Source organism: Anarrhichthys ocellatus, unplaced genomic scaffold (assembly GCF_004355925.1).
Source record: "Anarrhichthys ocellatus isolate YVR2014 unplaced genomic scaffold, GSC_Weel_1.0 scaffold7, whole genome shotgun sequence".
NCBI classification, from domain to species: domain Eukaryota; kingdom Metazoa; phylum Chordata; class Actinopteri; order Perciformes; family Anarhichadidae; genus Anarrhichthys; species Anarrhichthys ocellatus.
The window spans coordinates 3,428,561-3,451,624 of record NW_022280037.1 but is presented as its reverse complement, the minus strand read 5'-3'; the positions used below and the strand labels follow the sequence as shown (position 1 = coordinate 3,451,624).

The 23,064-nt window shown below is 41.3% G+C and overlaps 1 protein-coding gene across 2 annotated transcripts; it reads right to left on the bottom strand.

Moving 5' to 3' along the window:
- Nucleotides 1–36: 36 nt before the first annotated feature.
- Nucleotides 37–16,656, bottom strand: slc35f4 (solute carrier family 35 member F4). 2 transcript variants are annotated; one of them, XM_031847593.1, is made up of 7 exons: nt 16,262–16,656; nt 3,921–4,221; nt 3,194–3,413; nt 2,965–3,090; nt 2,671–2,863; nt 2,062–2,151; nt 37–1,509 (listed from the first exon to the last, which is right to left on the bottom strand). In XM_031847593.1, the coding sequence occupies exons 1-7, from the start codon at nt 16,488–16,490 to the stop codon at nt 1,268–1,270; spliced, it is 1,401 nt and encodes a 466-aa protein (XP_031703453.1). In that variant the 5' UTR covers nt 16,491–16,656; the 3' UTR covers nt 37–1,267. The 2 variants fall into 2 exon arrangements, with proteins under 2 accessions (XP_031703453.1, XP_031703454.1); XM_031847594.1 differs by lacking the exon at nt 37–1,509 and adding an exon at nt 1,523–1,847.
- Between the last annotated feature and the right edge of the window lie 6,408 nt (nt 16,657–23,064).

Below are 23,064 nucleotides of genomic sequence, written 5' to 3'. Positions count from 1 at the left end.
CATTAGAGGTTTCAACTCAGTGACTGCACTCCAGCAACCATAAAGCCACTGTGTTGTTAGACTCTTGGGAGTGCGCATGCATGTGTGTACGTGTGTGTGTTTGACAGTGTGTGTGACAAAGAGCGATGTTGAAAGACTGAGAAATTATTCTCCTGACACCTCATCATCTCAATAGCACTATTTGAAATAAAATGTAAATGCCACCATGTTATGAGACACTATAAGTAATTTAGACAAAGTGCCTATCACCGTGTTATGCTTCACAGGTAAAAAATATCCCATGGGCTTTTTTACAGGCAGATAGGTAGGCTGTGCAATATTACCACATATTGTGTGAATATGTGAAAGAGGATAAATCATAGTAGAAACAATCATTCTCAATCTTCTTCAGTTTACAGTGCATGGGTGTGTATGTGTGTCAGTAAGTGACAGCTAAGTGCAGCACAGAAAAGCATTGCATAATTTATTACGATGAGGAGAAGTCATCGCTGCCAAATCAATACAATGCACTTAACAGATTACTAATATTGTATGAACCTCACCGCTTAGTTCTGCTAAAAATATCTGGTCTTGATACAAGGTATATTTTATATGTATATTATATGTTTGTGAAACTTTGCAACATCATTAGCATTGTATGCATTCTTGTCAACGTTGATTTAGGCAACACAGAAATTATTCAGAAATCTAAAGATGTTCCAATATATTGTTAGAAAACTCAGGAATTAGCCACATTGATGGTCATTAGGTAAACAAGTAATGCACTGCTAATGTGAGTTTTAAGTCTTTTATTATAAAACCAAAAGAGCCTGTACATCACGCAAAGTATAATTGCCATTCTTTTATATAATACTAATCAATACGACTTAAAATAATACTCTTATTGATACAACTCTAAATAAATATCATAAATACATATAAGATTGAGCCAAATTGGCCCTGCCAATATTTATATTCACAGAATACAGTCCACAGATCAGGTCAGGGGAGGCCAGGCTCTTGCTGTGGGTACGTGCGAGGAACAGGACTGAGTGTGGCAAGTATTTTAAGAAAGTAAATAACACTTTCCACCCTTTCAATTAAAATCCATGAATGTTGTCCTTTTCCCCTCCTGCAGTGAAGCTGGAGACAGAGGTGCATCTCCAGAGTCTTCCTGATAGAGAGTCCATGTGGACCGAACATCCCGCCACACCCCCTGGGTGGGCAATGGAGGAACATGAGCAGACAGGGCTTGGTTAACAGAGGCTACTAGCAGAGCTCAGCCATGTCATGCCAAGGGAATGGAGACAGTGCCGTTGGCTCGACTGCGGCTTCGAGTCTGGACGCTGGACTCTGTTAGCTCCTCGCCATGTTCCTCTGACTTCTTGTCTGCGATGGTGGCCAGGAAACGCAGAGTGACCGAGTCCCACTCCTCTGGCAGCAGCAGGAGCAAGAAGCCCAGGCAGATGATGCAGGTGGCTGCCAGGCGCACCACACTGAAGATCACCTCGTGTTTCAAAACATCTACGGCTACAGCAGGTGAAAGAAAGACAGGAACAAAAGAGAGAGCCGAAGAGCAGGACAGGCGGGGGGGAGAAACAAAAACAAATTGAGATTAATTACATAAAGTAAGATAAACCACAAGACTCTGCGGCTGCAGGGGATGAGTGTAGCAAATGCGGCTTATAATCCGCACAAGCCATCCACTTTATCCTCTATGTCTCTGCGGTCTGGAGCCCTGGGACAAGGTGCCGTAACCCACTGACCTTCATACGGTCCATCGTGGTTAAAGAAAAGAACTCGTCTGCAGGCATTTAGTGTTGCCTTTGCAACCTGATCCTCCCTCAGCGAGAGAATAGTTGCAGGTTCTGTTGAAGCACATTGATGATTGGGTTTCCAGGACGAGAGAGGCAGACTTGCTGTGTAATCTGTTTGCTATAGAGGCCCAAAGTGCTGACCTCTCAACAAAAAATGTGTGGGGCCATTTACTCTCATTTTCACAATCATATTAATTTCCACCATAATAAACAAGAAATAATAATCAGTAGATTAGAGTACTTGAGCCACATTAACAAACCATACCTGCATTGCCCGGAACACTGAGCAGTGTCCCTATGGAGATGAGAATGGGGTACGTCAGCACCACACCAACATGGACCAAGATGTTGAACACTGTGAAAGACACCAAAGAGGTTGAAAACATTGTAGTACGATTTAATTAGAATGGATACAACTGGTCAATTAATCAATTAGTTGATTTACAGAAAGTTATTTGGCAACCATTTTGATAATTGATTATTCATTCAATTCATTTTTTTCAGCAAAAATGCTGAATAGTCACTAATTCTTTCTTCTCAAATGTGAAGATTTTCTTTTTTTCTTTTTTAGTCCTCTATGATAGTAAGCTGAAAATGCTCTAGTTCTGGACTGTAGGTCAGAGAAAACAAGCCATGTTTCCACCGGGGCTCGGCATATTTATAGACCAAACCACAGGGTACTTTGTGGAGTTTTTATTCATAATAGGGAGCAATGTTTTTAGTCGTGAGTCCCCATTTAGTTTAAATCATGCACATGCACACACGATGCGTGGCAGTGATAAAAAATAGCTATTAGCTGCAGCCCCAAAATGAATTCAAAATGCTTTCATAGAAACCCACTCTTCTCTCTACATGAATGTTCATGCACTCTCACCCAGCCACAGTCCTGCCAGTCCACACAGGTAACCCCAGGGCAGCGAGGACAGTGAGCCCCAGTGCTCTACTTTGGTAAAGTAGAGGATGAGGGGCACACAGGAGATGAAGATGAGATTGAAGAAGCCCATGGTGGAAAGGAAGTGAGCCACTTCTCCGATGTTGGCACTGCCCAAGAACATCTTAAACAGCACCTGGACGATGAGGAGACAACTGTTAATTTACACCGGTGACTTTACTTAAAGTCGGTGCAAAGGCAATCACCCAAGCGATTCAAACTGTAACGTGGTCTAACCTTGTAGAGAGCGGATGTGGAGGCGGACCCCACAGCCAACGCTACGCCCACAAAGGAATCCCCATGGAAGCCGTCAGCATAAGCCATCATCACAATACCTGTGATGGCCATGATGGCTGCCACAATCTGCAGATAGAGATGCAGAGCTGTCAGTGGCATTGATACTCCTCAGGAGTAAGAAAAACAACTCTTTACATCTCATTATCATCGTTGGTGTTTTCATACAGACCCGAACACCCATGAAACGGTCCTTCAGAACAATCCAGGACAGGAGAAAGACGAAAGCCTTGTGGCAGCAGTAGAGGGCAGAGACATCAGTGGCGGTCAGTTTCTTCAAGGCCATGAGGTACAGGTAGTTGGTCAGTGTCCATAGGATTGAGAAGGGTGCTGTTCTCTTTACGAAAAGCTTGAGAGTCATCCCATCCTCCCCAAAGAGCTTGCTGCACTCCCTGTTTGAGAGAACAAGAGGTGTAAAAAAAGTGATTCTGTCAACCTGTTTTCCTCTCGGAACAGCGTCTTTGTTTGTCAGGCTTTTAGTGTTGCCATCATGAGGACCAAGTTTTGAGGATGGAAATGTTGGTTGCTTAGTTGCCTGGTTCCTCGTGGAGAGTCAGGTGGTTTAAAAGGTGTTTTAGGTGAGTGCAAAGAGCAGCAAGGGCTCTAGTAGACCGCCATTAGAGCTTTAATGGTTAACTGGTAACTGGATTACTGTTCTACAAAGTTAAAAGTGGGATTATTACTTTATTTTGCTAAATATAAACACAACAAGACGACTATTTCTCTTTATTTTGGTGACGAACTTCATTGACACATCTCTAAATCTTCTGTCTGTCGGCTATAGCTCTTTTACATAGCAGTAACAATAACTGTAGTGTATTGTAAAAGGTTCTCAGGAATCTATTTGGCCAGATTGTAAATGTTTTCTGAATTGAAGGATAATTTTGTTTGCAGTTTACCTGAATTTCTGTATGGGCGTCTGCTTCTCCCGTGTGGTAACCACAAGTCCGGAGTAGTAGATGGGGAAGAAGAAGATGTTCCAGTTGCTGCTGAACCAGGAGATGAAGAAGGGACAGGAGAACGACTGGAAGGTCAGCTTAACCACCTGAGTGGTACCCACCCAGGAGGAGGAGACACACAACACCAGCAGCAGACCACCCAGCACCTTCAGAGCTGTGTTGGTACATGTCTGATAGGACTGGCTCTCTTCGCTGGTCTCGCTGCCTGGTGTCTCTGCATTAGACTCTGAACCATCCTCTCCTGATGGGAGACAATAGGAGAAAAGACAATAACAGAAAATCCATGGCACCATCTCTACTTCCTGTTCAAAGGCCAATGAGAGAAGAAAGCCTCAACTATTAATCTATTTGCCGCTTACATGTTGCCTCCATCTAGATTCTAATTACAAGATCTCAATGTTTTTTTTAAGCCATTCATGATCCCCAGAAGATAAACGTGATCTCCCTGACCATGGTTGACATTTTTAACTTTAGTTAAACTTTTTGACAGCCATTTGTGGATCCATGGTGACAAGAGGATGAAGCCCACGGGGATCACCTGACTTTTCCTGTCGTCTCACCATGAGGTTCACATTTAAATGTTAACATGCTAAACTTAGATGTAAACATTAAACATGCTTAACATCAGCATGTTAGCATTGCCATTGTGACCATGTTAGCATGCCTACATTTAGCATTCATGTCCAAGACCAATGCCATAGATTTGCATAAGTACAGCCTTACAACAGTGTTCCTAAATCATTTATATTAGCCTAACGTTGCACATTCTGTATATTCTTTGTATTCCTGTACATACAGGATGAAGCTTGTGTCTCCCTGGCTGAGGTCCAGCACATAAGCATCTATTGATCAACTGCCTTAGTGATCACTATCACAGTTTGCATGTCCTGCTGTAAAGGCGCTGATGCATGAGGCAAGGCTTTGATAAAAATGTGTTGGGTTAGCATTGTGGCTGTACATGTCATAAATAGCTTTGACACCTCATGATGCAGCACGTACTGTAGGACTACACGCATTGTAGTCAGGTGTGCACAGAAACCTGAGTAAACCTAACCACATGACATTCCACAGGAAAGTCATGTCGACCTTGGCAGCCCCTGTTTGGACTGTTGGTACATTACTGCTATGGAAATGTTGCCTTTGTGACATACTGGAACATAGAGTAACTGGGAAAGAGGTATGGTCTCACCAGACATATAACACCAAAATTACATAAATATAGATAAATAAATGGGATTTTATTCTGATCTAATTTTATGCCAGTGACGCATGGTTGATCTGGCCCAGTGCCTTTAAAAGGTTAATGGACTGCGGGACTGAATGGCTTCCTCAACAGCGCTGAATAATATGTGAAGTGCTGTGTGTCTGAGCATTTCCGAAGAGAACTCAGATCCGTTCTTTAACTTTCGACAGTGTGATCAATTTTCACTGGGGCAGGAATAAAAGATGACATGTGCTGGATGTTTGCTGCCTGTGCTCTCTCTGCTAGCTCAGCACGTGAAGCTCGGCCATTTCCACCATGGCCACAGACACGAGAGCCCTGCGAGCACTGGAACTTGTACCCGTAGTATCACCCCTCTACAGTCGCAGGGCATCTCTGGGATGCTCCTTATTCCATCTGATAGTCTTTTGTTTGTTAACTGCCATGAGACCTCAGCAGAAAACCAAGAAATGAGAGTAAAAGTAGTGTCACTGGCAGGTTTAATGAAAATAGATTGCACCCATGTAAATAAGTATTTGTGTAATCCAGAGGAATACTGTAACACAGTATGTCAAGCACAAACTCTTTGCTCATGTAACCGATGATAAGAGTATTGGTATTAGTTTTGTTTGTCTGTATAAAGCATTTAGAGTGGTGAGATGCCACTTCGTTTCAAGTCTCTGTATCCACTCTAAAACTAAGTCGATAAGTGTATTTTCTAAAGCCACATCTTTCATTAACAAAAGAACTCAACAGTCTTGCCACACTTACTTTATAAGCTTAATGAATGAATGACATCATCGCTGGCACCCAGTAAGAGTATTAATGCTAAGTCCTGGCTGTAACTGTTATATCCGAGAAAGAACGGTGAAAATAAAGTCACAGATTCGAGTCATGTCAGTGCAGTGGTGGAAGCAGTGGTCAGACCCTTTACTTTAGAAAAAAGAGAAAATTGTCCCTTATGAGTGATATACTTAATAATATTTTACATTGTTAGGCTGCTAATACTGATGTATTGTACCAGTGCATAAGTAGTATTCTCTGAAAACTAACAGACACAGTTAGGCAGTTCAGTCCAGAGGTTACCAACTGAGGCGTCAGGCCGCCTCCAAATGGTTAAAGAAATCTGAGGGGTCGCCAGCAGATGATAGTGGGCGGAGAGAGGAAAAAACAAACTTCTGCTACATACATTTGTTTGTCTGTTTTTGTGAGATTTTGGAAAATTGGGTCTCAAAATGTTATTGAAATAAACCCATAAGTTTAGAAGGGAAATGTGTATCATAAAAGTTCATCATAATTGTGTTAATGTCAAATCTTAATCTAAAAAGTAACTAAAAACTATGTCCATCAGATGTAGTGGCGTAACAACTACAATATGAAAGGAAGTTGAGCAGAAGTATAAAGTAGCATAGAATGGAAATACTCAAGTCAAGTACAAGCACCTCAAAACTGTACATAAGTACAGTGCTTGGGGTAATGTCGGCTGATAAGTTACTGTGTCGGTGCAGCACTGGACTTGAGTCTGGCCAAACTGCAGAACTAAATTTTCCAGTACCATGTTTGAAGCAAGAGACACAAATAACCTTCAAACTATATAAGTGCACAATGAAACCCTTTAGCATCCCAAAGGTGTAAAACTAATGATGACTCCCACCGTCAATGAGTCACACTTTTTAAAAAACTTTTTCAGTCCAGTTCAGTACGGACTGTGACTATTACCTGAAAAAACGCTCAGATAAAATGTTTCACCTTACAGTATATCCCAGCTGGGAGCAGATCTACAGTATTTTGTGAAAGCAAACTGTTCAACACCGATACAGTTTATGTTGTGAAGGGATCATCGAGGGATTTGGTCTAATTACATTCTGCCACAGCAAGGATTCTTAATCAACCTAATGCGTTTGGTGGTTGCTAACTGGAAAACAGATCTGATATTTCTGCAAGAGAGAATCAGCTTTTTTTATTATTTTTTTCCTTTATGTCTGCCTCTCCTCCTCCACCAGGCAAGATGGTTCGTGTTTCATAGCACCGACAAAACCTAAAGCTTTTAGTGTTGGATACGGGCTCTTCTGTCCTGAGGTAAAAGCCACTACAGGCTGATTTGGTGCCAAGATGCAGTAATATTACAACTCTATTATTCATAAAAGCAGCTCTCGTGGCCAAAATTGTATTCTCATAACAGGCAGAGTTATTGCTGACTAATATTGCTGCTAAAAAGATGCAAAGGAAACAATAATGCCTGTCAGCACAGTGTTGCAGTGAAATATTTCAATAGAAAAAGTGCGATTTGAGGTTAATTTCAGTCAACTCAAAGAAAGTGTGTTTGGCTCAAATAGAGTAAAGTATTTAGAATTATGAATGTGTCCGAAATAATTTGGTGGATAATTATGAACTATGGGATGCGTCTTTCATATAAAGATGATGATTCAGAACCCAAAGGTTTTAGTTACAAAGTCATCACATCAAAGTATGAATAAATGCCTAAACATTAAAATATAGACAAACACTAATATTAGAGTCAGACCATCTGCTTAAAGTATGTGACTACATTTGAGTTTAAGATTGAAGTTCTTTTCCACCTCTGTCAAACAAGCATACACAGAATTTGTACTAGCTAATACTATACTTAACTCTTGAAAATTTAAAAAAAAAGTTAATATTCACACATGGATTAGTTGACTAGCTCATTATGGCTGGAAGAAAACAGAAAAACGTCAGAAATCACAGTGCTGCATAAGATCACTCACTACTGGCACCCATTAACAGAGCTTATCTACTCTGTGTGACGCAGCATGCTGCTCGAACCTCACATTTCACCACTGACACTGCATGCTAGTGACATTGATGGATGGACCGCTGCCGAATCCAACACGAAGCTCAAAGTCACGTCTGCAGCGTTATGCCGGCTTACGGCGGGTGAAACAGCAATACATCTTTAACTAAGTTAGGTCTGAAGATGTGACATGGTTATGATGATTCTGATGAAAAGGTGATTAGCGGTCTCACTCTATGATCTCCAATATCTCTAGTAAAAATGTGGATGGATTTAGGTGAAGTTCAAGGCTTTTAGGGATGCTCAGTTAGATGAAGGAAGGACAGGTGAACAGAATGAACAGATGTGAAAGCAGCTGACTTGGGCCTGTGTGGTTTTATTTTACATCAGTGCTGGGCAGCTAAAAACATATGCTGCTGCTACAACTACGCCTCCTGTCAACACATTAAGCTTCTCAACTCTGCCAGCAGAACACTGAAATGATACAAATGTGTTTTTTACACCATCTAGAGGTCTAAAGGTCCAGATGGAAAAATAGTTCAGTCTTTAGATTTTAATTTAAATAATATCACGTGTTCAAAGCAAATGTAGCACACCACCGACTTAAGAAGAACACATTCGCTTCCCACTATTTCATAAGAATACCTATACACTCTATATGACATGCGATGCCTTATGGTAAATAATATGTCATCAACTGTAAAAGGATTCAATTAACTCAGTTCATGCTAACACACCGTCTACACATGAAAATAGACATAGTTTAGTATAAATGGTGTCCTGGGTCTCTCTGGTTCTTTCGGTTTACCTTCAGAGATGGGGCAGGTCAGGACCTGAGTGCTGTACGAGCTGAGAGGAGCCACTCGGGCTGAGTGCTTCTTCATCCTCCACTGGGGGCCCAACAAACTTTCCTTCCTTGGGAAGCGTGTGTATGTGTGTGTGTGTGTGTGTGTGTGTGTGTGTGTGTGTGTGTGTGTATGTGTGAGTAAGTATGCCCGGGCTGCTGCTGCTGCACGCTCAGCAGCTCCTCCTGCTAGCGCCGTGCATCCTCAGACTCCTAACTCCTCCGTTTCTTCTTCACGCTCTTGATTGGCCCCCTCCTCCCAGGTCTCTGTCAAACTATTCTGTCTTCTTCCCAGCACTCCAGTCCTGACTCTCTGTTCCTCTCCAGGCCAGCGATCTCACTGTTACTGGTGCTCTGACTCTCTTTCTCTCTCTCTCTCTGTCTGTCTGGATAGTGACACAGCTCAGTGGAGATAGCTCAGTGGAGGTGCAGTCAAGTGGAAACTCTACTGTTGCACTGTCATGCCGGGATCCAGCAATGCCACTGTCTCCAAGGGAGACTGAGCTTCAAGTGTGTGTGGCATGGCGCAATCACTCCCCTCATCTCTTTCTATCCTCCCCCTCCTTTTTTCTCTCTGTCTCGCTCGCTTTTCCCCTCCTCTTCTTTTGCTCCACAAATCAGCAGCTTTGTTTGGAAGGTAACCAAGCAGCCCGGGCTAATTATGCTGCGTTAGCTGCTGTCCCTTTCTTTTCTCCCTCCTCCTCCCCTCCCCTCCCCTCTCTACCTGACCAGGCTCTTCTCCCTCCCTCCCTGTCTCTCTCCATATACTCTTGTCCCCTGTCTTTCAATGACTCTATCTCTTCTTTGCACATCTCCTGCTCTTCACTACTCCTTGAGGGTCAGATTATTAGTAGAGCTCTCTCCTGTTGCTTTCACCACTGCAACATGAATCAGTTGAGCCATGTAAAAGACAACCATCACATGTAAACTCTGTCATCCACTGAAGTAATCCTAGTGCTCTAATGGATAAATACTGTTCTTAAGTTCACCTTGTACATAGCTGTACTATTTTCACTGTGGGAGACTTTACAGCGTTAGTTTAAAGAGGTAAATATTGTACTTCAGTATTTTTGAAATGTAATGTTGCTTGTGGAGAGATGAGGCTCCAACCACCCAGCTAGAGTGAAGAGGCACTACTCTGCCTGAACAAATGCTACATGTCCTCACTTTAACCCATCATACTTACTGTAAGCACATCTAACTGGTGCCTCTTCGCCGTTATTTAAAAATCTGAGCAGGACGTTTACTGTTAACGGAGTGTTTTTACACGAAATATTTACATTGTGATGATACTACTTTGATTAGAGTTTAATACTTTTTTCCATCACTGTTGCAGTCAAGGGAAACCCTCTCATCAGCAAAAGCTGTGGACCTGAGGAGGGTCAGTCTGGGCCATGCGAGTCACCCTCGGGAGTGTGGTCCGGATTTTCCATCTCAAGGAAATTCCTGCAGCCTATCTCCAGCTGTGGTTCATCTGCCTGAAGATTTAATGGACGTAAATACTGCTTGGGCCTTTACATAAACAATATATCAATGCCTGGCGTATGAGTTCCGACACATGAGGCCTTGCAGCCTGGAACATGATCTTAATATAACCTATGCTATGATATGCTTACCCTCTCACCGGTAAAATCAATTCTAGCCAGGCCAGAAACAGTAGCGCTATGACCTGAAATAGAGAACGCACTCAAATCAACATGCAATATGGTAGATATCTATATCGGGTTGTTAAGAATACTAAATGAGTGCTATTTTACTGTCACTTTTGTGTCATTATATCAGTACCACCATGAGCCCCTCCCTTCCTGTCTCTCCGATGCTCATCAGCCAAATTTCTGGCACATCCATAGAGAGCATAGCAGATCACAGTACTTCTCTGTGTATTCCTCAAGCTGTGAGAGACAGCTCAGTTTGTGTTTGGCTCATTGCTATATAGAAAAAATGCAGGGCCACGTTCCAGTAACACCAAGGTAATAACAGAATTCAAAATTGAAGAGACGCTTTGAGAAAAAAGCAACACTCAGGGAAAACGCCACGCAGGCCGTGTTATTTCCCATGATCAGTGAGGCTTGATTAACATTGAAACAAATGTTTGGTCAGGTGTAAGCAGGGGGATGAGCTGGGGTTATGGATCCCCTGATACAAGGAGGGTTAAACTTAAAAATAGCCCTGCTGATGAGTGGAGCCAACAGCTAGACAGGGAGGGGACAGAGAAACCGTCCAGTCAGCGGAGCCCAGGATGCTAATCGCTATCAGATTAAGAGAAATACCTGGAGAATGTGTTCTACAGGAGACCACAGTTCAATTTCTAATTTAATTAAAATGCTTGTTCCTTCTCTATTTATTCATTTATTCATTTACATTATTATATTATTTTTCTATTGTTTTTAGGAATAGGTACCTTTAGCTTAACATGTCTCAAGTTCATTGCCAGCTCACAAGTTCACTTGTATGTTTTGTTTGTATTCTTTCACGTCAGGAGCTGACAATACCAGAAGATTATATTTCAATTTTCTGCCTCTTCATGGATTTGTGGCCCAAAAGCCTCGTATCAGACAACAAAAATTGTGCACTTCTTGGTATAACACTATGACAGCACCACAAACTACTTTAAATGATCATTAGTTGAATTAATTCCTCTGTAAAACAGTTTCAACATAAACCCAACATCATGACATTCTATTACCTAGCTAGGTCTAAATAATAAACAGGAAACTGAGCGTATGTAACACAATGGTACTGTTGCATCACAGATCAAAGCACAATTGTACCCAAACCTCTCTCAGTACCTCCATAGCAACAGTGCACCTTGTGTGTATTGATGCACTTTCCGGCTCTTTTGTCATTTAGATTAAACCACTGCTCCTCAGTTTATGGCACAAGCTCTTTTGTTTTTAGCCCCTCTCTTTTACTCATCACATCTCAGTGAGGACCACGAGCAAAGGAGGTGGACGAGAGATGAGAGACTGAATGTTATCTGCAGCTGATGTTAGCTGTAGAGAAGACCGGACAGACCCTGAATCAAGTTCCTGACTGTTCGCTTTCATAGACCTCAACTTCATGTAATTAGAAAATGGGGACATCTAGTGATCAATATGGTGGATTGCACATTGCAACAAACACCAGATTTGGAGATGTTTTACATACTGTATATCAACATATTCATCCTGCACTCCCACATAACGGGAAGAAGCTCAGCTAAAGCTCTTGATAACCATTTGAACCTATATGCAACACAATTCCAACACCGAAAAATAAATAGATTCCAGCAGTATTTTAGTAATCTACGATCAAAACTCACTGAACTACCAACCGAAGAAGAGAAAAAATAAACTTTATACAGCCATAACCATAAATTATTCATGGCTTCAAGGATAATTTATTGTCATTATGCAACACAGGGCTGCACAACGAAATGCAGTAGTCGCCCATTTGCTACACAAGAAAAACACGACCACCAACAAAACACAAACAGCAGTGCTTTCCTGGACATTTTTTGAACTTGCATCAAACCAATTCTCTGGGCAATATGGCCAACATTTGAACACTAAAAATGGTGACTTTATTGTTGTTGTTGTTGTATTTGCTGACCACAGGAGGGCAGTGTTAGGCTGCTGATAAGACTGCTGGTGTACTCAGCATGATGGAAAAGCAATTACAAACCTTTCACATATTGTGCCCTTCTATTATGTGGTATTACTTCATGGTTTACAGAAAATAGCTTCGAAAAAAAAAAATTGAATCTCCTGATGTACAGTACTACAACATATGACCAATATCACAGTGTCATAGTGGCCTACAGGTTAGCAGTTCTGTATCTCCCGTGGAGAAATATTGCAGCCATTACTCAGGTTGTTGCTCATTCCCAGGAGCATGTGAGACTAACAGCACTCCAGGAGTCATTCAGGCAAAGCTCATATCCCATTCGACGCTAGGCTAGTTATAAATAGCACTGACTGAGCAGGCATGGGAACGGGACAGTCCAAAATAAGTGCATGCACATACAGAATGTTTTAGGCAATGTCTGAGGAGGACAGTGAATTCACCTGCTGTTAACGCTGGATATAAATGGTTTCAAAAATACAAAGTGAATTACCAATCAGTACAAGCATGAATGGATTCAAAAGCATGTCTATTTCTCTTCGTATATCTCTCCAGACTTTCTCTGTAGACGGACATAGACATAGCAACACACCCCACTGTGATAAATGGTTGCATTTCACACCCTTCCTTCAAAATGTTCCTCTGAGTGCCTCTGTGTGTTATTGTTGTTGTTAGTCTTGGTGTGATGCTGGCGGTGAACATCACAGGCACAGTGCTGGGTGGCACTGCCACTACAAGTACCTGTCATCTCTCCTGCACCACACATATTTACACAGCGGGGATGTGTGCTTGCACTACAGACCTGCCCTTTTCTAAATGGGCTACTCAAAACATGGTACACAGCAAATTATTGTGATAGTTTCGCAGGAGATGCTGAGGAAGCATTTTCTGCAAACGCCATTGTTGTTTGCTGCAGCAGAAGCCAAGTGGGTGCTGTAAGAATGTGTTGTCCTTTCTTTTTCTGATTTAAAGTCAATTTCATGACATTTTTTCTTTTAGGAAATATATTACCTTGCTTATTAAGCATGACTTTTACCTTCTTACTTTCAGTATTGTATCATGACTGCACTGTATGCATTACAGCCCAGAACCTGTCACCAAATGTAGTCCACAATCCCCCTTAGAGGCATCTTCTAATTCAACGCAGATGGCAAGAGTCAATAATAAACTGGCACCAGAATCTTATTAAATATATCATTACCCCATAGGCTTGGCAGGGTGAGCCCACTGTTCTATTTAAGTCCTTTTGTCTTACCCTTCGTGGAAAATTATATTTAGCAGGTTGAGGGATGTGTGATTTTCAACTCGAGGTTTACAAATGTGTAAACAAAACAAAGTAAACAAATGGGACACTTTCGGGCAGAAAGCAGCATTGAACAAAAGCGGCTTTTCGCGTTCTAGTTTCTAAGAATGAATCAAATACATTTAAGAGGAATACGGCTGTGCACAAAACCAGACGCCTTCACGGTGACAGCGCCAGCAACAGCATGTTTAATAGCTGTGCAAGCAGGAAAAATGGTGACAAGTATGCTGCCCTGAGGAATACCTTCTGTTGACTCTGGCATGCATAAAATCAGTTGATGGATAGATGGAGAAAGGATCTAGGGCTACATATGGCATATTTCATCAGAGAAATGGGAAATGTCTCTCAGATCAAATAACCCCTCAGCTCACAGATACACTGTCTTTTATATTCTTGGTATGGATGCTATTACAATCCACACCTGCTCCTTATACCTGAAATTACACCACAGATGACACCCCATCTTTCATTTATGTCTGATTCAGTATACAGTACGCCATGAGATGGGAGAGACAAAAGCCTGGGAACAAAAGCTGCAACTAACTGCCAACTATTGAGTCATGTATTACATTATTCTTATTCTTTTTAATATATTCAAATGTCTTGTTTTGTCAGACCAACAGTCCAAAACACCAAAGACATTCAGTTTTCTATCATATGTATCAAAAAAGAGCAGCAAATGTTCACACTTGAGAAAGAACCAATGGATTTTTGGAATTTGTCAAAATTGTTCATGACAATATCTGTTAATCGACTTATCATTGCAGTGCAATTGGGAACAATAATATCTCAAGACATCACCTTTGTTGATAGTGTATGTTGACATTCACATTGTAGATCTTGCCAACCATTTAGGCCATTTAAACCTTTAAAAATAACCAATGAATAGCATGAATTCTGGCTTCTATAGTCCTATAGTCCTCTTTTGTTACACAATATCAGACGCCATTGAACTGTTAAAGTCGTTCAATCTGTTTTCAATTTAAAGTTTTGGGTACCCCTCGTTAATCAGGTATTCTTCCAATAGATTAATCTGGACGAGTAGATATATTCTCGAATGAAAGTGTGTGATTGCATTCATGGTTAATCTACTGCAACTGACACCTCTGATAGATAGGAGGCAGTTAATGAGAGACCGGCTCATTTCTTTTTCCTCAGCCTCAGCCTCTATCTAAAAAAAAGAAAGAAATGGAGGTGCTCTCAGCTCATCCAAAAGAGCCTCAGCTGAAACTGATTGAATGCGGCCCTATCTCCATGATCACTTTTCCTTTCACACTTGTCAGAGTAATGGGTTGTGTCACAGAGTGCTAGGGTTCGGTACTAGATCTGAGTAGGTTCGTCATAACATTACAAGTACATCTCTCTTCCAGAGGTGTATCTCCAAGTCGTGAATTTGTCGTTAAACTTTTACATAACAGCCAGAGGGAAGGAGCTTACGTGAAAAGTCCAATTCATTTGGGGTGAAAGTGTACGAGCATCTGAAACACAAGAGGCTCAAAGATAGACGACCGATTGGATCTTTGGAGATGTATTCAACAAAAGCACCAGTTCAGCCCGACTTTAAATAATAATGACACAGTGCAATGAATAGGTCAATTAAGTAACACAGAGGTGAGTATACCTGCGACTTCTCTGATGCTACAGATCCTGATCTACACCCCTACTGTTATAATCCCACTGGCAATACTTCAACAGACCTGGAGGGCAAGATATAAAGATCATCCCTGAACAAAGTGCACCATCAGCTCTCCTCTCCAATCACAGCCATTGTCAGCAGAATTCAGAGCATTGCTCTACCAATCAAAACCACGTTGACAAAGGACAATTATAGAGAAGCGTAAAGTATTGAGGCGCTGCTATATCTCAGGCACGTCAGGAGACAGCTGGCAATATTCACATGCACCACAGGAAGAGCTGCTGTGTTTGTCATTTGGAAAATTTATAGTTTTAATTAGACATTTGGAATGCCATGTAAGTCATTGTTTGCAGAGTACACAAACGTGATGTGGACAACATTAGGCGACAGTTTAAACAAGTGACTCTGAAATTTAATTGGAAAATTCCGGTGTAATTAGTGCATGACACTTTGCTGTGTAATTGCTCAGCCTGATTTGTTTTCTCTCTCTCTCTCTCTCTCTCTCTCTCTCTCTCTCTCTCTCTCTCTCTCATGTTGTCTCTCAGAGATGGATGGGCCAGCATCACCCTGCCTCCAGCTCATAGTGACATGATTGACATCATGTTGCTCAATAACAGACATCATTAAAACCCAATTAGCTGAGTTTGAAAAGGGGGAATTTGCAAATGTCTAATTAAAATAAAGAGACGGTATACGTGCATTGCTTCTTATTCCCCACACCACTGGCACAGACTACATTTTTGTTTTCTGTGTAAGAATAAAATCCACTGATACACGTAGTCTATTTCTTTCTTTCAGAACATTCTCATGAAAAAATATGTTGTCTTTAATTTACGCCATCGCACACCTGGGAAAGACAGACGTGAAATTGTCGCATCCCCCGGTGAGGCCATCAGTGTACTTTGTTTTCTTTGCACTCACTTCTATGACTGGAGTATCCCGGGTTGTAGCCGTAGTAGCCGGTGATCCTCAGAATCCGGTTTTCTATGTCGTGCAGCCCGTTGGCTGTCACTTTGGAGCTCCCGTCCGTTAAGACAGCGCAGCTGCCACCGGTCGGCGTCGCCTTTTCCGGCAAGTGCGTGTTTATCAGTGGCTCCAGCCGGATGCAAGGCTGGTCTCCACTCTCCAAAACACTCTCGGTGCTTATCATTGTAGGTCCGAGCGGACAGAGATCAGAAGGGAGCGGGTATGAGCCCTGATCACCATGCGAGGGACCCTCGGGGCTGCATCAACAACAAGCAACAAGAGGAGGACATCCGAATCCACATTCCTTCAGTGAGGCTCCCGGACGCAGAGCAAGGTTATCACACTTCAAGAGTCTGGCAGACACCAAACACTAGGGGGCGTGTCACTATTATCACATGCTTTGAATTCAAAAACGTGGCTGTTGTCAGCTGTGTGGCGCAGGAGCCAACATCAATTACAGCCTTCATATAAGCAAGTTTCTAAAAACAAAAATATTTATGGCATATTGAAAATTGTCTGTGAATTAAAGTCGCTGTGGTTTTTATAATTAATTACTTATGGTTATTTTCATGTCTATATGATATTCTATAGTGTGATACTTTGATCGCAATCGTACCACTATATTACTTTAATATTGATATACACACAGGTGACGTTAATGTGGCCTTTGGTTTCACTGTGATGTTCCTGTAATATTTGGTTTGGGGATTGATTTTTGCTTATTTTTAAAGTGAGCTTTATTGATCTAAAAACATCTTCTCTCTCTCTCTCTTTTTTTATCTCAAAATAAACCACCGGAAGTTAATTAGTCTAAAATAACCGCATTGTCTGTAGCTGTTTTTAGAAAACAAACATGACAGATATCCACACACTTAGATCTATGCAGAGAACACTTTATTTTTAGCTTTCGGTGTAAAGGACCTCAAAGATTCAATAAATCTTAGCTCTTCATTTAACCCCACACAAAAATATCCAACACGATCACCAAGAATTCATTCTTAAGACACTATTTTCAGCATCCATTCACTGCTTCTTCCTGTTCTCTGATAGGACTACTCTTTCCCTCTGTGATGTTTCCATTTGCTGTTCACAATAAAAAATGTGCTTTTGAGAAACAAACGTGGCGCAGGTTTGTCTCATACACTGGTTTACAGCTTTTGACTCCCCTCGACACTTGAATGCGGGCCACAAGTGTTATTTTTATTTTCGTTTCTTTTCCTGTAAGTATAATATAAAAGTTTACAGGTATTGAAGTTTGTGCACAATATTTTATGCCATAAATAAAGTTGTTTCTTATCATTTTCAAACGCGTATTATAACATGAATCTTATTCTAAAGTTAAACCCAGAACAATCCCCTTTCCTCCTTCCTCTCTTTTCCTTGGCCACAGGTTTTCTGGCTGGCTCGTGAAAGCTCCACTTGACTGGATCCCCCAGCTTGCAGATGCTGCGCAAAAAAAGAAAAATTCAGAAAACTGGGCTCCAAATCCAATAACACAAGATGCAGTATTTCAGTGCCTCTCCGATACGCCTCTTTCCAAGTCCTCCACTCTCTGTGTGAAATCGATTCCCAGTGTGTGGAGAATTTGCGCCCCTGTTGGCATTGTTGTGCAGACACATGCTTGGGTTTATGTTGCCCTTGGACTCCAGAAGTGCTTCCTCCCCCTCTCTTACTTACTAAACCAATCTCCACCTCATGTTCTTTTGTTTCAGTTTGTTTGAGCTCCAAAGCACTTATCTCACACGTTCAGTTCAGGGACAGCTTTGTGGCTACAACAATGAAATGCCAATGCCCAGAAAGTTTTTCAACGCTTTTTGAGAATTGCTAATTTATTATTGGACACTTTCTTACAAGTTTGTGCCGCTATACACTCCAAAAAAAGTTTTCTTCAATCGCCTACTTTTGTTGTGGTTCTTTACAATTCTGTATAGTTTATGCAATACAAAACGTAAACGGCAGCATTACAATATTAGGTGGTGGCTTTCTCTCATAAGGTACTCGTCTAAGTTATTATTTTCAGCTAGAAATGCTTTGAAAAAAGACTTCAGTTCAAAAGGGAAATTTGCTCCCTGACAGTGGTGGGCTCATTAAAACTCTTTGCAGCTATAACCAACATTAGGAAAACTGTTTATGCATGAGCTGTGACAATGCAAGTCACTGTGCAACTGCAGGCAGAGCACCGTAGTGCGTCAAAGTGTCATCACTGCCCAGTGATCTCCATAGGAATCATTCAATCCTTGGAGCGATATCTTAAAAGCAATCATGAGAGGAGGTTTCTCATATCTTCTTTAATATCATTTCTTATTATCCCCCAGTCATGAGTATGGAATGAGATTTCAGACAGCATGATTAGCATTCATAGCATCCCCGGTGAATATTGTTTCACCTTCCTCTCCTCTAACCTTCTCTATTTCAGGAGAATTAATCTAAGAGTCTGAGCCTATTATCATGTTCATTACATCCTTAAACATTTCCTATTATTTTTCTGACTTGTGGTGAGACAAGCAATCTTGCTGTTGCTGCACAGCTGTGTTTATTCTGTGCAGCTTGTTCAGGTAGCGTGAGCAAAGAGTGTGGCTTCTATTTTTAGATGCTGGTTCTGATTTTGATGCTGAGATATGATGTATTTTTGGAGATAAATCAAATGATAGTTTGACCATAACTCACTGCCTCACTCTCATACCTCATTGACTCTTCTCCTCAGTGCTTGTGATAGGCATTAAACCCTATACTTTGCCTAAGTGGAATAAAAGGACACACTGAGGAGACAATATGTCCCATGTGACTTCATCCCAGGCCAACCCCATCGCACCAGTACCCCCCACAGAGACTCAGCAAGTCACCTTAGAGATCAGTGACCGACTCCCCAGCCACCTGCTGTATAAATATTCAATGTGCACTAAAGATAACCTGGCTCGTGCAGCCGAGAGAGAGAAAGAGGTTCTGTTCGGCAGGAGACAGTGCTGTATTTGGATATAGTGAACTCAACTGTGGCTGCATGGCTTGTTGGCCCGCAAAGGTCAAGCGTGGTAAATATTTAATAACTTTGATCAACGGGTCTCTGTGGTAATGTTTGGTTTTAGAGAGAGGGAAAGGAATGTGAGCAACATTAGGAACACTTAATCCCACCAGATCAGATTTACAGGATGAATAATCAAATCTTCAGGCTAAGAATGTTTGATCATGCCAGAAAAAATAGATATTTCTCTTCTTACAATAGAGGCTATTCTCTTGCACAACAACAGTGTTGATATGACTGTCTCCCTTTGTTCATTGTAGCTGTGCACAAGATGAAATATCATAATGTCCTTTAAAGCCTCATATGACCTTTCTTTGTTGTCTCCATGCAAAGAAAAACAGTCACCTGCTTGTGAAGTCTCACTGAGCGCTGAGCGGCCTATAAGGTTTCCTCTTTGTCTCTCTTCAGTAACAAAAGTTAATTTGCCTCAAGGAGGCAATTGGCGAATGAGCCCGCTGGCTCTCTTTTAAGGATGTCAATCCGAGTATAAATAAAATATAAAATAACCAGATTGTATTTTTAAAAATAGACGATCTGCTGATCTTTGCCTCTCCGTTATGCCAATTTCCTCTCTGCTATGTTTCATGCCTGTTTGAACATGCTTTTAGTGGAAGACGTTTAAATACTGTATGTGCAGTATATACTACCAACTGTGCTACGAGTCACTACTGTCACATGTGCTGTACAACAGACCCAGCAGCCAATTACCCTGAATATCACATACCTAACTAGAAGTGTGTTGCACATGAAAATTTCATAAGCAACCGTCTAGATATCTATTTTACTGAAGGTCAGCGTCTTCACATGTGGCCATGCATTGTAAAACATGTACACATGATTTAATGTTGGCTAATAGGGGACGAATGGAGGCACGTCACTGAAAGAATCAGCAAAATGGATATAGCAATATGTTATATATATATATATATATAGCTTGTACATGAGAAGGCACTTAACCTTTGACCTTATAGTATATAAAGAACAATCAATATACCAATCCAATTGACTGAACACTGCAGTGAGGCTCTCCATCCTGAGGCTTCTCTTTACAGAATACTGTGTGGGCTTTTTAGATTTGCTGCAGTGTTTTATACTGTTTTTCTTTCTCAGTCATTCTTATATATTTCTTTGCGCTGTGTGTATTGAAAATGTAAGTATATTTACACATGGAGATAATAAACATGATGTCTGTTAGATTGCGATAAAGAAACTTCAGTGCTGGGTGTAATCGGTATACTTACAAGGTTGAAAGGTCCCCTCACAATCACCAGATCAATGTGAAAGCAGCCTTCTAGTGTGGAACATTGCACATACATCCTTCTGTACTGTAAAGGTTGAACACCTATGTAAAGCTCATTTTTGAGTTGAGGGGGGCTTTATGTTTTAGTTACCTCAATGTGAGTAGGATTTCCTGAGAGGTTTTCTTACCATTAGGGCACACTGCTTGTCAAGAAGAAGTTAACCAGATAATTTATTTAATAAGTGATGATACCGTAAATCCTTGGGATAATTTAAGGATTGCACAATACTCTAATCCTGGTGAAAATGACCTCTTTGGCTCAAAGCAGAAAAAAACAATATCACAGAAGCCTCGTACACATATGCATCACACTGACATCTTTACTGCCACACTTGATATCTACACATCCCTTATGTTATCCCGTGTGTTTAATCATGTCACCATGATGCAGGGGGTTTCTGTTCTCCTTTCATAAAACAGGACAAAAGCTGTGTTCCTTTGGATGAATTGTAACTCGATCTCACCTGCAGAATCTGGGAGGAGGCGACTGCTGGAGATTTATGATCTCTGGAGATAACAAAATTAAATCCCTCTTCTGAGCTTTTCGGCATGCTCCATCCCTCCCGACTGCAGTCAGGATGATGGATTAGGCCGCTAGTGTGAGGGGGCTGAGGAGCAAAGGCTGGACGACACCAGCAGCAGGGACAGGGCATTTAGTCTGATTGACCAGGTGGGATTGTTAGTAATGTTCACATCGATATCAGCTAAGGGGCTGTCTCACTCTCACCCGCTCTGAATTTAGATTATTTCAGGATGTTCATTGTAACCGATGCTGTCCAACAGATTGCATCTGCAGACGACATAATAGTAAACAAACACGCATTTTAGCTGAAGAATGTTTTGAGTAACAATAGAATATCTGGTACCACTATTTACTGTTTCTAAGGGTTGTTAAGTTTAATGCTTATTAATAAATAAATAATTCACCAATGCTTTATATTTTGTAGCCATTAATAAGATCAACTTTTAGGTTGCCAGGTTGTAAAAAATCCCTTTGGTTTTTGGCATTGGTAATACAGCAGGTATAAATATTGGTAATAAGTGTTCATGCATTTCTCACTTTCTAATAAAACAGCCAATTTGCAGTTATAAATGTTTATGAATCATTAATGAAGAGTTTCATCAAGTCAGCAGCAACACGAAGCAGTTAATAAATGGATTTCTTTGCCCCTTTGTAAAGACTGGCCTGTGAGAAAATGGGACAAAAATTCCTTTTTAGCAACTTCGAGTCTATAATACAGCCTCTGTGAGGCAACATGCTGCTAACGTCAACATGCTAACATGCTCACAATGGCAATGTTAACACGCTGATGTTTAGCAGGTATTGTGTTTACCATGTTCACCATCTTAGTTTAGCGTGTGAGCATGCTAACATTCAGCAACACAAAGAACAGCTGAGGCGGATGGGAATGTTGTAGTTGTCAGGTATCTGCTCATAAACCAAATCATTGAACAAATTGAAATTGTGACTTGATGATGGAGCATCCACAGACCAGGATCCGAGGGACATCAGTCCCAGAAGTGGTTTTGACAGATAAGTCGACAATCAATCAGGGCGTAAACTTCAATTCAATACACAGCAGTCATGGAAGGTTAAAGCATAGATCAGCTCTATTACAGTGGAGTTGACTACAGCAGACTGTTCAGACTGTTTTGTTCAACAGGCAGACTAATAGTCCCATTGAACTTTCAGCCTAAAGCTACTCTGCCCGTTGAACTCTGATGGCCTGCTAACACAGGGAAACCAAGTTTGAGATGTGTATTGACTGGGATATATATGAAGTGATTTAGAAATTCTCCACAGAGCCCTCTGTACCAGCCACTGTTGTTTGTCTTGATGAAGAATGGTGTAGGGAGGCCGCCATTGTTCTATCAGATTTGTCTCCTGTGGCTGCAGTGCACAGGGCCAGGTAGTGGAGGCACATATAGGTGAATTCCTCCCAGCAGCGGTAGTTACATGATTTCCACTTTGATTTATTAAGCTCTGGTTCTTTGTGGTTCCTCAAACACACAGAGCCACTGGCCATAGGAATAAGTGTTGTTAGAAAGTGCAAGTCAGCAAACATTGTTACAAAACAGCCTTTTGGTACCATACAACCAGAAACCATGAGAGTGGTATCAATCTCTAACTCTTGGCAAGAAAGCAAATTAGTGTATTTCCCAAAACGTCAGACTATTTCTATAATTTTCTACCTGAGAATAATGACTAAACTCTTGATGTACAACTTGTTTTATGATCATTAACTGACCAAAGGTTCACGTCTCATCAGCATGGGTATTTCCAATCATTTGCTTGAGGAAATATTGATCCTAATCCACTCTGACCCTGTGCACCCTTGAGCATCACCCACAATGCCCCTTTCCTCCTCACCTCCAGATTGATTAAACCACTTCTCTCTCTCTCTCTCTCTCTCTCTCTCTCTCTCTCTCTCTCTCTCT

Bases quoted from the DNA above. Each gene is read 5' to 3' on its own strand.
- slc35f4 (XM_031847593.1), bottom strand. From the start codon at position 16,490: ATGATAAGCACCGAGAGTGTTTTGGAGAGTGGAGACCAGCCTTGCATC. The intron at 2,864-2,964 runs GTTAGACCACGT...CTCATCGTCCAG, and splicing joins CCACATCCGCTCTCTACAAG to GTGCTGTTTAAGATGTTCTT. The intron at 1,510-2,061 runs GTATGGTTTGTT...CACCTGCTGTAG, and splicing joins CAGTGTTCCGGGCAATGCAG to CCGTAGATGTTTTGAAACAC.